The sequence below is a fragment of the Leopardus geoffroyi genome, chromosome E2 (assembly GCF_018350155.1).
Source record: "Leopardus geoffroyi isolate Oge1 chromosome E2, O.geoffroyi_Oge1_pat1.0, whole genome shotgun sequence".
NCBI classification, from domain to species: domain Eukaryota; kingdom Metazoa; phylum Chordata; class Mammalia; order Carnivora; family Felidae; genus Leopardus; species Leopardus geoffroyi.
The window spans coordinates 18,323,942-18,339,667 of NC_059335.1; the positions used below are offsets into that span (position 1 = coordinate 18,323,942).

Here is a 15,726-nt window from a genome sequence, read left to right on the forward strand (position 1 = left end):
GGTACGCTCCGGCCCCGAGGGTCGGAACCAAGTGACCAGCCCGCCGGGAGGGCGCCTGCGGACTGGGGGTCCTGTCCGGCCCTCTCCTGCCCTGGCGAAGCCGCGCAGAGTGTAACTCACGAGAACCGACGCTTAACTGGGGTGATTCACCTGTTGAGGGGGGCGGGTCCCTCCCTGCACCTGTTCCCTCTCTGCCCACACCCCTCTGCCCGGCTGGCGATGGACCCGCCTAGGTACACCCTGCGGGGAGGGGCGAGTCTTAGCGAGCTTTGGGCTGGGGGAGGCTCCCGTCCAGGGAGAACGGAGGCGTTGCAGGCCTGTTGTGCCCTCCACTTAGATAATTGAAAGAACCGAGTGAAGTTTCCGGAAAGGAAGCTCTGCGCTCTTAGGGACGCCCGAGGGGAATCAGGCCCAGGAAAAGTTGGAATTCTTTTTGGGAAGTTTTCTCCGCCTCCCTTCCCAAGTCGCGGTTCAGTCCCCGGGCAGCCATCGCCCCAGGTTAGGCCTCCGGACACGCTCGCTCTTAAAGGGCCGAGCGGAAGCGCGCAACTACGGATAGGTTTCGGCGTAAGGATTCCCAGGGTCTGGGCCACCTGCGCCCGAGGGTGGGGTGTGTCGAGGCACCCGAACGCGAGGCGTTCAGCGCGGCTCTTCTGCCCCCCGAAGGCGGCTCGGGGAAGCGCCTCCTGGGGAGCATTAGGCACTTACTCTGACAGACTCCCTGAAGGTAGCGAACTGGCCACTGGCTGGCCGGTGGCCGGTGCAGTGGCCTCGGATGTTTTGTTCCACTGCATCCTGTTAAAATTCAAGTCGGATCACGTACAGCTGTTCAAAAACTTGCTGTGGCTCCCCTTCCCAGAAGAAACCAAAATACTTACCGCGGCCTGAGCTCTCTCTGGCCTCCCCTCCTTCCACTCTCCTCTAGGCTCACTCAACTCCAGCCACGCGGGCTCCCGCCCGGTACTGGAATGTGTCTCTCCCACTCCCACTCAGACCTGTTGTACTACTCCCTCTGGCCGAACCCCCTTCCTGCAGATGGCCACTTGACTTTCCGCCTCCTTTACGGCTCTACAGAAAGGTCATTTCTTACAAAATTTCAACCCTCCCTCGCCTCTTTATTTTTTGTGTATCTGTGATAAAATATACATACCATTTTAGCCATTTGCATTTATTTTTTAAAGTGTAGTTGTTTATTTTGAGAGAGAGAGAGAGAGAGGGAGAGAATCCCAAGCAGGCTCCTTTGCTGTCAGCAAGGAGCCTGACATAGGCCTCGATCCCACCAATGGAGAGACCATGACCTGAGCCAAAATCAAGAGCCACCGAGGTGCCCCAACCTATTTGTAAGTGTCCAGTTCAGTGGCATTAATTACATTCATAGCGTTACCTTCTCATCGCCACTATCTATACCCTTTTTTCATCATCCCCAATAAACTCTATCAATTCAACCATAACTCCCCATTCCTACCTGCCCCCAACCCCTGGTAACCTTTTCTCTACTTTCTTTGTCAAACTCGCCTATTCTGAGTAACCCATATAAGTGGAATCATACAACATTTGTCCTTCTATGTCTGGCTTATTCACTAAGCATAATGTTTTCAAGGTCTGTCGATGTCATAGGATATATCACACCGAAAATTTCCTTCCATTTTATGGCTTCCATTTAAAGTATCCAATGTATGCCACATTTTGTGTGTCCACTTATCTATTGCTCGACCCTTGTGTTCTTTTCCACCTTTTGATTATTGTACCTAATGCTGCTGTGAACATTGGTGTATAGATACCTGCTTTCAGTTCATTAGGATATATATCCAGGAGTAGGATTGCTAGGTCATATGGTAGTTCCTAATCTTGAGTAACTGCCAAGATCACATCAGCTGCACCTTTTACATTCCCACCACTAACCCAGGATGGTTCCAACCTCTCCACGGCCTCACTGACATTTATTATTTCCCATCTTCCCGATTATCGCCATACTAGTTGGTGTGAAGTAGCATCTCATCATAGTTTTGTTTTCCATTTCCCTAATGACTAGGGATGGTGAGCACCTTTTCGTGTACTTATTGGCCATTTGTACATCTTCTTTGGAGAAATGTCTGTTCAAATATTTACCCATTTTTGAATTGGGTTGTGTTGTTGTTGAGTTGAAACTCTTTCTACATTCTAAGTATCAATCTCTCGTCAGATATATAACCTGCAAGTATTTTCCCCATTCTGTAGGTTGTCTTTTCACTTTCTTAACAGTGGTCTTTGACACTATTAAGTTCTTTTTTTTTTTTTTTAATTTTTTTTTTCAACGTTTTTATTTATTTTTTTGGGACAGAGAGAGACAGAGTATGAACGGGGGAGGGGCAGAGAGAGAGGGAGACACAGAATCGGAAACAGGCTCCAGGCTCTGAGCCATCAGCCCAGAGCCTGATGCGGGGCTCGAACTCACGGACTGCGAGATCGTGACCTGGCTGAAGTCGGACGTTTAACCGACTGCGCCACCCAGGCGCCCCGACACTATTAAGTTCTTAACAAAGGTTCTTAATTTGATGCAGTTCTGTTTATCTGTTTTTTTTTTTTCTTTTGTTGCTTACGCTTTTGGTGTCACATCCATGAAATTGTTGCCAAATCCAAGGTCATGAATATTTTTCCCAATATTTTCTTCTAAGAGTTTTATAGTTTTGGCTCTTAAGTTAGATCTTTGATGTATTTTGAATTAATTTTTGTACATGGTACAAGGTAAGAGTCCCAACTTCATTCTTCTGCATGTGGTCATCCAGTTTTCCCAGCACCATTTGTGGAAAAGACTGTCCTTTAACCGTTGAATGACTTGGGCACCTTTGTCAAAACTCAATTGACCACATATATGAGGGTTTATTTCTGGGTTCTCTGTTCTATTCCATTGGTCTCTATATCTGCCCTTATGACAGTACCATACTGTTTCAATTTCTGTAGCTTTGTAGTAAGATTTGAAGTGTTACTCCTCTGACTTTGTTCTTTTTTTCCCCAAGGTTGTTTTGGCTATTCAGGTTCAGGGAAATTCCATATGAATGTGAAGATTTGCTTCTATTTCTTTGAAATAGGCTGTTGGAACTTCGATAGACATTGCATTGAATCTGTAGATCATTCTGGGTAGTATTGACATGTTAAGTCTTCCCATCTATGAACACTGAATGTCTTTCCATTTCTTTAGATATTCTTTAACTTCTTCCAACAATCTTTTATAGTTTCAGCTTCCAAGTCTTTCACCTCCTTTTTTTTTTTTTTTTTTTTTTTAATCTGATAGAACAGGTGTGCCGCACACAAGTGGAGGAGAGGAGCAGAGAGAGAAGAGAGAGAGAGAGGATCTTAAGCAGGCTCCATGTTCGGTGCAGAGCCCAACATGGGGCTCGATCCCACGACCCTGGGGTCATGACCTGAACTGAAATCAAGAGTCAGACGCTCAACTAAGTAAGCCACCCAGGTACCTCTCACTTCCTTGATTAGATTTATCTTAAGTATTCAATTCTTTTAGATGCTACTGTAAATTAAATGGAATTGTTTTTTTTTTTAATTTCCTCTTTGGTTGTTTAATGCTGTTGTATTGAAACACAACTGACTTTTGTGTTAGTCTTATACCTTGAAAGTTTCTTGAATTCATTTATTTATTAACTCTGGTGGCTTTCTTGTGCATTCTCTTGGACTTTTTCTATACAGGATCATGTCATTTGTGAGTAGGGGTAATTTTATGTCTCTCCAATTTGAATCCTTTTTACTTCTTTTTCTTGTCTGATTGCTATGTTAGGATTTCTAGTATTGAATAGAAGCAGTGAAAGTAGGCATGCTTGTCTTGTTCTTGACCTTAGAAGGAAAATATTCAATCTTTCACCATTGAGTATGATGTAGCTGTGGATTTCCATAAATCTCTTTATCAGGTTGAGAATTTTCCCTCTATTCTTAGTTTTCAGAGGGTTTTTGTCAATGGAGTTTATTTGATTTTGTCAAATGCCTTTTCTCCATCGAGATAATCATGTGTTTCTTTTCCTTTCATTCTATTAATGTGATGTATTACTTTGATTAGTTTTCTTATGTTGAACCACCCCCCTTACATTCTTGGATAAATTCTAGTTAGTATCTTTTAATATGCTGTTGGTTTTGCATTGCTAATATTTTCTTGTGATTTTTGCATCTATATTCATAAGGGACAATGAACTGTAATTTTCTTTTCTTACCATGTCTTTGTCTGGCTTTGGTATCAGGGTAATGTTGGCTACATAGAAGGAGTTATGAAGTGTTTCCCCAAGAATTTGAGAAGGATTGATGTTAATTCTTCTTTAAATGTTTTGTTAATCTGTGAAATCATCTGTCCCTGGCTTTTCTTTGCTGGGAGGTTTTAGATCACTGATTCAGTCTCTTTACTTATTATAGGTCTGTTGAGATTTTCTGTTTCTTTTTGAGTTAGTTTAGGTAGATGTATGTTTCAAGGAATTTGTCCATTTCTTCTAGGTTACCTAATTTCTTGGCAGATAGTTATTCCTAGTATTCTCTTGTAATTCTTTTTATTTCTGTAAGGCCAGTAGTAGTGTCCTCACTTTCATTTCTGATTTTAGTTATTTGTGTCTTCTATCTTTTGTTTTATCAGTCTAGCCAAAGGTTTGTCATTTTTGTTGATATTAAAAAAAAACCTTTTGGTTTCATTGTTTCTCTTCCCCCCACGTCTCTATTTTATTTCATTCTGGTCTACTTTTCATTATTTCCTTCCTTCTGCTAGTTTAAGTTTTGGTATATTGCATTTTAATTTATCTCTAAGTATTTTCTAATTTCCCTTGTGATTTCTTTTGACTCACTGTTTTAGAGTGTTTATTTTCCACAGTTGTAAATTTTCTGTTTTTCTTTCTGTTATTGATTTCTTACTTAAGCTCACTGTGACCAGAGAAGATGGTTTGTATGATACCTATTTTTTTTTTTTTTTTAAATCTGCTGAGATTTAGTTGGTGGCCTAACACATGGTATATCCTGGAAAATGACTCATGCATACTTGTATTTGTTGTTGGGTAGAGTGTTCTGTATATGTCTGTCAGTGCTAGTTGTTTTATTGTGTTGTTCGAGTCTTGTATTCCTTACTTACTACTTGTTTGTTCTATCCATTATTGAAAGTGGAATATTGAAGCCTCCAACAATTATTGTAGAACTGTCTATTTCTCTGCGCAGTTCTGTTCACATTTGCTTCATATTTTAAGGTACATAAATGTATAGGTTATGGTTTCTTGCTGTGCTGAAACTGTTATTAATAGGTACTGTCTTTCTTTGTCTCTTGAAACCTACTTTCAATTTGTCTGATATTAACATAGCCATTCCAGCTCTCTTTTGGTTATGATTTGCATGGAATATTCTTTTCTATCCTTTCACTTTCATCCTGTTTGTGTCTTTGAGTCTAAAGTGAGTCTCTTGTAGACAGCCTATGGTTGGATCATGTTTTCTTTATCTATTCCACCAATCTCCATCTTTTGACTTAAAGTAATTACTGATGAGGAGGGACTTATTTTTGCCACTTTGCTATTTATTTTCTGTATGCCTCAAAGCCTTCTCTTTGTGCCTTTCATTTACTCCATGACTACCTTATTCTGTGTTTAGTTCATGTTTTTACAGTAAAATGTTTTGACTCCCTTCTCATTTCCAATTATATATATATATCCTATGGCAATTTTCTTTGTGGTAACCCTGGGAACTACATTGCATATAAAATCTCCTGAAGTTATAACACTTCAGTTTGAATTTATACCAGCTTAATTAACTTCAATATCATATAAAAACTGTGCTCCTGTACATCTCTATCACCTCCTTCCATTATTGGTGTCTCAAATTACATCTTCATAAAGTGTTTTCCCAATAGCAAAGATTAATAATTATTTTTATGGATTTTCTTCTAAGTCATGTAGACAATTAAAAGTGGATTTTAATATAATAATATTAGCTTTAATAATTGCCCATGTATTTACCTCTGCTGCAGAGCTCTATTTCTTCCTATAGCTTCTGGTTACTGTCCAGCATCCTTTCATTTCCATGAGGAGGACTCCCTTTATCATTTCTTTCAGGGCAGATCTAATGGCAACAAAATCTCTCAGCTTTTGCTTATCTGGGCATGCTTTAATTTTCCTCTCATTGTTGAAGGATGATTTTGCCACTTATAGAATTCCTGGTTGAAAAAAATTCTTTTCTCTCAGAACTTTGAATATTTCAACCAATCGCCTTCTGGCCTCCAGGGTTTCTGACAAGAAATCAGCTGAAACTCTTACTGGGAACCACTTTATGTAACAAGTTGCTTCTCTTTTGCTGCTTTCAAGATTGTCTCTTTCTCTTTGGCTTTTACCAGTTTGGTTACAATGTGTCTTGGCATGCCTCTTTTGAGGTTAATGCTGTTGAAGTTTGGTGAGCTTCTTTGATTTATAGATTCATGTCTTTCTTAAAACTTGGGAGGTTTCTGGCCAATATTTCTTCAAATGTAGTTTTGTAGTAGCTTTCTCTCTGTCTTCTTCTGGGAGTCCAACAATACGTATGTTGGTCTGCCTGATGGTGTTTCATAGGTCCCTGAGGTTCTGTTCACTCTTCTTCAATCTTCTTCCCTTCTATTCCTCAGACTCAATACTGTCAGTTGTCCTATCTTCAAGTTCACTGATTTTGTCTTCTGCCTCCTCACATCTGTTTTGAACTCCTCGAATGAATTTTTCATCTCAGTAATTGTATTATTCAGCTCCAGAATTTCTATTTTTAATATTTTCGATCTCCCTATTGATATTCTCATTTTGTTCATACATCATTGTCCTGTTTTTCACCATGTCTTCTTAAGCTCTTTTAACATTTTAAGACTATTGTTTAAGTCTTTGTCTAGTAGTCTGCCACCTGGGCTTCCTTGGGGATAATTTTTTCTTTGAATGGCCTATACTTTTCTGTTTCTTTAATGCCTTATGACTTTTTTTTGTTTCAAATGGACATTTGAATCTTATAATGTGGTAACTCTGGATATCATATATCCCCCTCTCCCCAGGGCTTGCTGGTAGTTGTTGTCGTTTTAAGGTATCTCTGTGCTGGGGATCAGCCCAAAGTGTAAGTTTAGGGTCATCTCAGATCTTTTCTGAGTTTGCATTTTCCCCTGGATTTATGCAATGACTTTCTAAATTCCCCTACATTCTGTGTGTATGGTTGCTTGCAAATGTCCTAATCCATAAATGTCTGGCTTCCAAAAGGGGTAAAAGGGGAGAAAGCCCAGAGGCTGCCCTTTTAAATTTCCCGGAAGCTGCTTCAGCCAGCGGGGGTCGAAACAATGGTGGCCTGCCTCTGTGTCTGTACTTCTGTGATCAGAAGCAGTCATCTGCAGTCAGAACACAGAACCTTGATATTTAGAGGGCAAAGTCCTTGTTGCACATTCCCCAATAACAACAGTGGCTGAGCGCTTTATTTACAACATCTCATCAAATCTTCATAAGTGCCCTTTATTGCCAGTACCATTAAAATCCCTGTTTGAAAATGAGGAAACAGGTTTGCAAAGAGAAAGCCATTTGATCAGGCCTCCATTGCAGGAAGAGACTTCATTGCAGTTCCTTAAATTGTAAGAAAGAGAAAAAGCAGCCCCTGATAGCTGGTCGCTGACCTGACACTAATCACAGTGTTGGTGTCACTAGGAGGTGGCCTGTAACTCACAGCTAAGTCATGGTATGCTATTGAACAGAAACAATCTAACAGAATACTAGTATCACACAAAGCCTCTCTGTGACTGTGATGAACCAAGACAAAAACAAGATCACGCTATAATCATGTTTGAACAGACATGACAGGAACATTGTCCAAGCCACAAAATACCAAATGTCCTCCGCCTCTCCCAGGTCATATGAGTGACTGCCACTTTAGCTACACTGCATTCTTCTGATCTTCTAGATAGTATAGAATTACTCCCCCCAAATAAGCATTCTCTTCTACATCTCTTCTGTATACAACGCCCGGATTTTGTTTGTCTTCAATGACTTCTGTAGTCAGAGAGGGTTATACTTCCCCAGTCCTAGAAAACAAATTCTGATTGTCTTAAGCCAATCACGGGAATTCTCTTTTCTCTCAGGGATTGGTTTGGGTCTGCACATGGGACCTAATCTTGGCTAATGGAACCTTAGGAGATCTGATGGGATGATTTTGCAAATGATTTTAACTTTCTGATGTAAAAGAACACTCCTTGTGGCAACTATCAACTGTGGTCATCTGACTTCCTTCTACTGAATGTTTTAACTGACTTCCTTCTACTAAACTGACTTCCTTCTACTAAATGTTTTCTGGGCATAGTAGAATTCCATTTCCTTTGTTGGATTGGTGAACTGGTGGTACCATGTAACCGTTTCTGGCCAGTGGTTTGTGAGCAAGTGACAGGTGTCATTTCAGTCCAGAGCATTTAATTATGGATGTGAAATCCTACAGAGCCCTCTTTTTTCCTCCTCCGGTATGAAACTGGAAATGTTTGAGGTGGCTTTGCTCCATCATCCTGGGTCCCTGAGTGATTATAATACCAACCCACAATGGATGTGGAGCTTGAGTGAGAAATAAAGCTTTGTTTTTGTAAGTCATTGAGATGTGTAAGCCTGAGGTATTGCTACATTTGCTGTACAAGCAACTAGCCTATCTTGAGTGATACAGAAATTAGTATCAGGAGTGAGGTGTTGCTGTAACCAAAAATAAAAACACATGGCACTGGCTTCAAACACAACAAAAGGAACAAGAAATGTATTTGAAACCAGCAGGATGGAGGCTGTTGGCTGAGCTACTTTTTTTTTTTTAGGTTTATTTATTTATTTTGAGAGAGAGAGAGCACATGGGAGGGGCAGAGAGAGGGAGAGAAAGAATCCCAAGAAGGCTCCGCACTGTCAGCGTAGAGCCCAAGGCAGGGATCAAACTCATGAACCTTGAGAGCATGACCTGAGCCGAAACCAGAAGTCGGATGCTTAACAGACTGAGCCACCCAGGCACCCCTGCCTGAGATACTTTTAAAGGCAAATGATATACTTCATGAACTTGCAGCTTTAGTGGAAGCAGCTGGAATACAGAAGAGTATGCGTGAAAGTTCACTGAAATTGGCCAAAATTTGGGAAGGCCTTTGAGAGGCAAAATCCAATTAGCTAGTTAAATCTTTATTACCCGTTGTTAAAGACTCTGAATGAGGGGCGCCTGGGTGGCGCAGTAGGTTAAGCGTCCGACTTCAGCCAGGTCACGATCTCGCGGTCCGTGAGTTCGAGCCCCGCGTCGGGCTCTGGGCTGATGGCTCAGAGCCTGGAGCCTGTTTCCGATTCTGTGTCTCCCTCTCTCTCTGCCCCTCCCCCGTTCATGCTCTGTCTCTCTCTGTCCCAAAAATAAATAAACGTTGAAAAAAAAAAAAAAAAAAAAAAAAAAGACTCTGAATGAATTCAGATACTCCCAGAAAATCCTTAAGATACCCCCAGGTAGGCAAAAGTGCTCAGTGAAAGAGAAATGAAGACTATGGCTCCAATGCATGCCTGATATGGTGCCTCTGCAGTGACAGACAGAGAGGGAGAGAGTGGGAAAGAAATGGGGCACACCTTGCACAGAACTGTGGGTGTGGGTTTTTTTGCAAATGGAGTTGGCTGGAGCCTTTTAGAATCCTTAGGTCCCAAACTTTGGAAGGCAGGAAGCAGGCCAAGGAAACTGTTCATGTGGAAAGGAGGGCACCTCTTTCAGTGTCACCTCAGATGTAACCAAGGATGATAATGGCAAAGAAGATATTTCTCTGGAAAGTGGAGACAGGAGCCCAGGGAACAAAGATTTAGAAAGCACCCCCACCCCACCTCAATTAGCAGATCTGGTGCTAATTAAGCAGTCGTCCCCAGTTATAAGACAGGAGGCCCTTGCAGTGTTTACTCAGTGGGTTTTAGAAATGGTACAGACCAGTGATTTCTGTATACTCCTAGAAGTGCAGCAGACCAAGTTTCATTCTACTGCCCAGGGCTGATGCCCGAGTTCTGTGGGTGACTTCACAATGCCCAAGATGGTTCCCAGGATCCTTTTGTAGTCTCAGGCTACCATGTTGGCCACCCTGTGGCTGCTTAGCCTTTCTCTCCCCACTCTGTGGGCCCAGATATTAATCAGTTGTGCCTATAAGAGACTCTGCCAGCAGGCCCTAGTCTCAGGCAATGATGTCGTCCTGCAGTGTGACTATCCCAAAGCACTCTGGTACTTCTCTTCCATTCTAGGGGAAGATCGCTTCCTGCTCTCCTCAATGCCTCACATAAAGAAACTGCCTGGGGGCAGCCTTCAACTGACCAACCCTCAGCCCTCCCAGACAGGCCTCTATCACTGCCAGGACAATGACAACACCCTTGTGGTAGAGTATGAGATTGATTTCCAAGATGCCACCGCCTTGCATGTTACGCACGAAAGCCTGGGCCAAGAGCCCCTGCAAAATGAGACCCTGAGACTGGGTGGCCACGTACTCGTCTTCACCCACTGGGAGCCCTGGCAGGACTGTAACCGCTGTGGGGGGCCTGGTGAGCGGAAACGCCTGGGGTATTGCTACATTGGGGAGCCCCAGGAAAAACCCATGCCCTGTTGGCTCTGAGAGCGGAGAAGGCACAACACAGCCGTATGCGGCCCGATTTGCAGGTGGAAGCCTGTCTTGTACCCTGTGACCACGTTAAGGAAATCAACCAGCCATACTTCATCTTTGACATATATCAGTTGGGCAAGTTGACCAACAACATGTGGCTTACCTGCCCCATGGCCTCCATCTACAGGTGACTGGACCAGGGCATCAGCCCTGCATCTGACCCTCACCTAGGCTTTGTTTCCTAAGCCCACCTGGGCCAGGGGTTTGCCTTCCAGTGGAAAAGCAGGCTCTGTCTCCCACCCATAAGCCTTCATGGTCAGTCTGTCCAGGAAGGGGTCTCTTCACTGGCTTGTTCAGGTAGATGTTCATTCATTAGGAACTACTTTTGCCCCTTCTGAGCCAGGCCCTGGGTAGGGTGCTACTGGGGACACAGGGGTGACCAAAAAAGTTTAGTCCCTGCCTTCATAGGCTCCTGATATTCAGGAGTGACCAAATGTAAAACCTAGAGACCAAGCACTTTGGCCCATATTCATGTCAACATCATCACTAGTGTTGTTTCTGTCTCCTCACTGAACTCTGATGAATACAATTTGTTTACGCATCCTTGCATCAATGCCGTGGTATTTTTATCACTATCCCTTTGTAATAAGTCATGATATCTGGTAGTATAGATTTTCCAACTTCGTCCTTCAAGACTGTCTTGATTAGTCTTAGCCATTTGTATAAAAATTTTGGAATCAGCTTGTAGTTTCCATCCCCGCCAAAACCCTATGTTTTAATAAATGGGGACTTCATTGAATTGAAAGATAAATTTGGGTAGAATCAATATATTACAATATTTAGACTTCTGATCCATTAACATCATAAATATTTCTTTTATTTAGGGTTTGTTAAATTTCTCCCAGTAATGTGCAGTTATTAATGTAGAGATTTTACATGTTTTATTATATTTATTTCTAAATACTTGATTTTCATGCAATTACAAATGTGTCTTTTTTATGGATTTATAAGGCATGATTTAATAAGTTGGTACATGAAATAAAATAATCCAAGGTTGTAAACAGTGTTTTGACTATTGACAAAATTTTAATATACCTGATATTAAGATCTGATTCAAGTCACAGGTATATATTATATATATACATACACATAACAAATACATTATACATATTATTATAATGTACAACATACATAAAATATATGTTATATACAGTATTATATTATGCTGTACACCTGAAACTAATACAACCTTCTATTTTAATTATCCCTCTTCAAACCCCTCTTCAATTATCATCCCTCTATACAGAGGTATAACTGAAATATAATGTTATATTAGTTTCAGGTGTACAACATAGTGATTCGATATTTGTATACACTGTGAAATAATCACCATGATAAATCTAATTACCATCCATCATCATACAAAATTACAAAATTTTTTTCTTGTAATAAGAATTTTTAAGATTTATTCTCTTAATAACTTTCAAATATGCAATAAAATATTATTGACCATTGTCACCATGTTGTACATTACATCTCCATGATTTATTTATTTTATAACTGGAAGTTTGTACTTCTTGACTCCCATCACTAATTCCACCCACTCCTCAACGTTCCTCCCCTCTAGCAACCAATCTGTTTTTTATTTCTATAAATTTTAGTTTGTTGAGTTTTTTAGATTCCACATACAAGTAAAATCATGGTATTTGCCTTTCTCTGTCTGACTTATTTCACCTAGTATAATGCCTTCAAGGTCCACCCATATTGTCGTAAATGTCAATATTCCATTCTTTTTTATGGCTGAGTAGTATTCCACCGTGAATTTACACTCCATCTTCTAAAGAAGATTCATCCACTGATGGACATTTAGATTGTTTCTGTATCTTGGTCATTGTAAATAATGCTTCAGTGAACATAAGGGTGTGTATATCATTTCAAATCAGCGTTTGCATTTTCTTGAGGTAAGTTCCCAGAAATGGACTTGCTGGATCATGTAGTAGTTCTATTTTTAATTTTTGGAGGAACCTCCAAACCGTTTTCCATTGTGGCTGTACAAATTTACATTCCCACCATCAGTACCTGAGGGTTCATTTTTCTCCACATTCTCACCAACACTTGTTATTTCTTATCTTTTAAATAATAGCCGTTCTAACAGGTGTGATGTGATATCTCATTGTGGTTTTGATTTAAATTTCCCTGATGATGAGTGATGTTGAGCCTGTGCCTGTTCATGTGCCTGTTAGCTATATGTCTTCTTTGGAAAAATATGTGTTCAGATGCTCTGTCCATTTTTAAATTTGATGATTTGGGTTTTTGCTATTGAGTTGTATAAGTTCTTCATGTATTTTGGATATTAACCCCTTCCTGGAAAAATAATTTTCAAATGTTTTCTCCCATTCAGTAGGTTTCCTTTTCATTTTGTTGATGATTTTCTTTGCTGTGTAGAATCTTTTTAGTTTAATGTCCCATTTTTTTATTTTTACTTTTGTTGGCATTGCTTTTGGGGTCAGATCCAAAGATATGTTGCCAAGACCAATGTCAAAGAGCTGACTGCTTATGTTTTCTTCTAGGAGTTTTATGGTTTCAGGTCTTATATTTAAGCATTTAATCCATTTGAGTTAATTTTTGTGTATAATGTAACGTGAAGGTCTAGTTTCATTCCTTTGCGTGTAGCGTCCAGTTTTTCCCAACACCATTTATTAAATTTTTTTTTTTCAACGTTTATTCATTTTTGGGACAGAGAGAGACAGAGCATGAACGGGGGAGGGGCAGAGAGAGAGGGAGACACAGAATCGGAAACAGGCTCCAGGCTCTGAGCCATCAGCCCAGAGCCTGATGCGGGGCTCGAACCCACGGACCGCGAGATCGTGACCTGGCTGAAGTCGGACGCCTAACCGACTGCGCCACCCAGGCGCCCCCCAACACCATTTATTAAAGAGACTGTCCTTTCCTAATTATATATTCTTGGATACTTTGTCATAAATTGACCATATATGTGTGAATTTACTTCTGGGTTCTCTGTTCTGTTCTATTGATCTATGTGTCTATTTTTATGCTAATTCCACACTATTTTGATTATTATAGCTGTGTAATATAGTTTGAAATCTTGGGGTGTGATGCCTCCAGCTTTGTTATTTCTCAAAATTGCTTTGGTTATTTGGAGTCTTTGGGGTTCCATACAAATTTTAGGATTATTTGTTCTATTTCTGTAAAGTATGCTATCAGAGTTTTGATAGGGATTGTCTTGAATCTATAGGTAATATGGGTAATATGGACACTTTAATAATATTAATTCTTCCAATTCATGAGCACAGAATATCTTTCTATGTATTGGTGTCTCCTTCAATTTCTTTCATCATTGACTACAGTTTTCAGTATATAAGTCTTTCACCTTGTGGGTTAAATTTATTCCTAGGTATTTTATTCTTTTTGATGTAATTGTAAATGAGATCATTATCTTAATTTCTCTTTCTAACTATAGTTGATGTATGGAAAGGCAACTTATTTTTGTACATTGATTTTGTACCCTACCACTTTATTGGATTTGTTTATTTAAACAATTTTTTGGTGAAGTCCTTAGGGTTTTCTACATATAAAACCATATTGTCCACAAATAGTGATCGTTTTACTACTTCCTTTCCAAGTTGGATGTCTTATTTCTTTGTCTTGTCTAATTGCTATGTCTAGGATTTCCAGTACTATGTTGAATAAAAGTGGTGAGAGTGGGCATCTTTGTCTTGTTCCTGACATGAGATGAAAAGCTTCCAGGTTTTCACCATTAAGTGTAACGTTAACTGTGGGCTTGTCATATATGGTCTTTGTTATGTTGATGTACATTCCCTCTATAACTACTTTTGAGAATTTTTATTATAAATGGATGTTGAATTTTGTCAAATGCTTTTTCTATATCTACTGAGATAATCATATGACTTTCATCCTTCATTTTGTTGACACGGTGTATCACATTCATTGGCTGATTTGTGGATGTTGAATCATTCTTGCATTCCTGGAATAAATCTCACTTGGTCATGGCTTATGAGCCTTTTAATGTATGGTTGAATTTGGTTTGCTAATATTTTCTTGAGGATTTCTGCATCTGTGTTCATTGGGGATGTTGGCCTGTAATTATTTTCCTTCCTTTCCTTTCCTTTCCTTTCCTTTCTTCCTTTCTCTCCCTCCCTTCCTCCCTCCCTCCCTCCCTTCCTCTTTTCATCCCTCCCTCCCTCTCCACCTTCCTTCCTTCTTTCCTTTCCTTTTTCCTTCTCTCTCCTCCCTCCTTCCTTCCTTCCTTCCTTCCTTCCTTCCTTCTTTCTTTCTCCCTCCCTTCCTTCCCTCTTCCCCCTCCTCCTCCTCTTCCCCCTTCTCTTCCTTCTCTTCCTCCTTCCTCTTCCTCTTCCTCTTCCCCTTCTTCTTCTTCTGCATCCTTGTCTAGTTTTGGCATCAGGGTGATGCTGGTCTAAAAAGATGAGTTTGCCTCCTCTTGAATTTTTTTGGAAGAGTTTGAGAAGGATAAGTATTAAATCTTCTTTGAATGTTTGGTGGAATTCACCTGTGAAACTGTCTGGTCCTGGACTTTTGTTTGTTGGGAGGTTTTAGATTACTGATTCAATCTCTATACTAGTAATGTCTTTTGGGGTTTTCTGTTTCTTTATGATTCAGTCTTGGAAGATTTTATATTTCTAGAAGTTTATCTATTTCTTTTTGGTTGTCCAATTTGTTGATGTATAATTATTCACAGTAGCCTCTTATGATCCTTTATATTTTTGTGATATTGATTGTAACTTCTCCTCACTCATGTCTGATTTTATTTATTTGGACCCTTTCTCCCCACCTCTCTCTCTTTCTCCTTTAGTGAGTCTAGCTAAAGGTTTGCCAACTTTGTTTATCTTTTCAAGGAACCAACTCTTAGTTATGTTGATCTTTTCCATTGTCATTTTAGTTTCCATTTCATTTATTTCTGCTCTGACCTTTATTATTTCTTTCCTTCTACTAACTTTGGGTTTTGTTTGTTCTTCTATTTTAGTTTCTTTGGGTGTAAAGTTAGATTCCTTATTTGAGATTTTCTGGTTTCTTGAGGTCTGTGTCACTATGGACTTCCCTCTTAGAACTACGTTTTCTATATCATAGAATATGGTATGTTGTATTTCCATTTTCATTTGTCTCAG

The 15,726-nt window shown here is 40.2% G+C and overlaps 1 protein-coding gene across 1 annotated transcript; it reads left to right on the plus strand.

Annotated features, from left to right (window-relative positions):
* Window positions 1-9,393: 9,393 nt before the first annotated feature.
* Window positions 9,394-10,683, plus strand: LOC123578285 (protein FAM187B-like). Its single transcript, XM_045441236.1, has one exon. The coding sequence runs from the start codon at window positions 10,040-10,042 to the stop codon at window positions 10,571-10,573; it is 534 nt and encodes a 177-aa protein (XP_045297192.1). The 5' UTR covers window positions 9,394-10,039; the 3' UTR covers window positions 10,574-10,683.
* The last annotated feature ends 5,043 nt before the right edge of the window (window positions 10,684-15,726 follow it).

Coding starts and splice junctions, on each gene's coding strand:
- LOC123578285 (XM_045441236.1), top strand. CDS start 10,040: ATGTTGGCCACCCTGTGGCTGCTTAGCCTTTCTCTCCCCACTCTGTGG.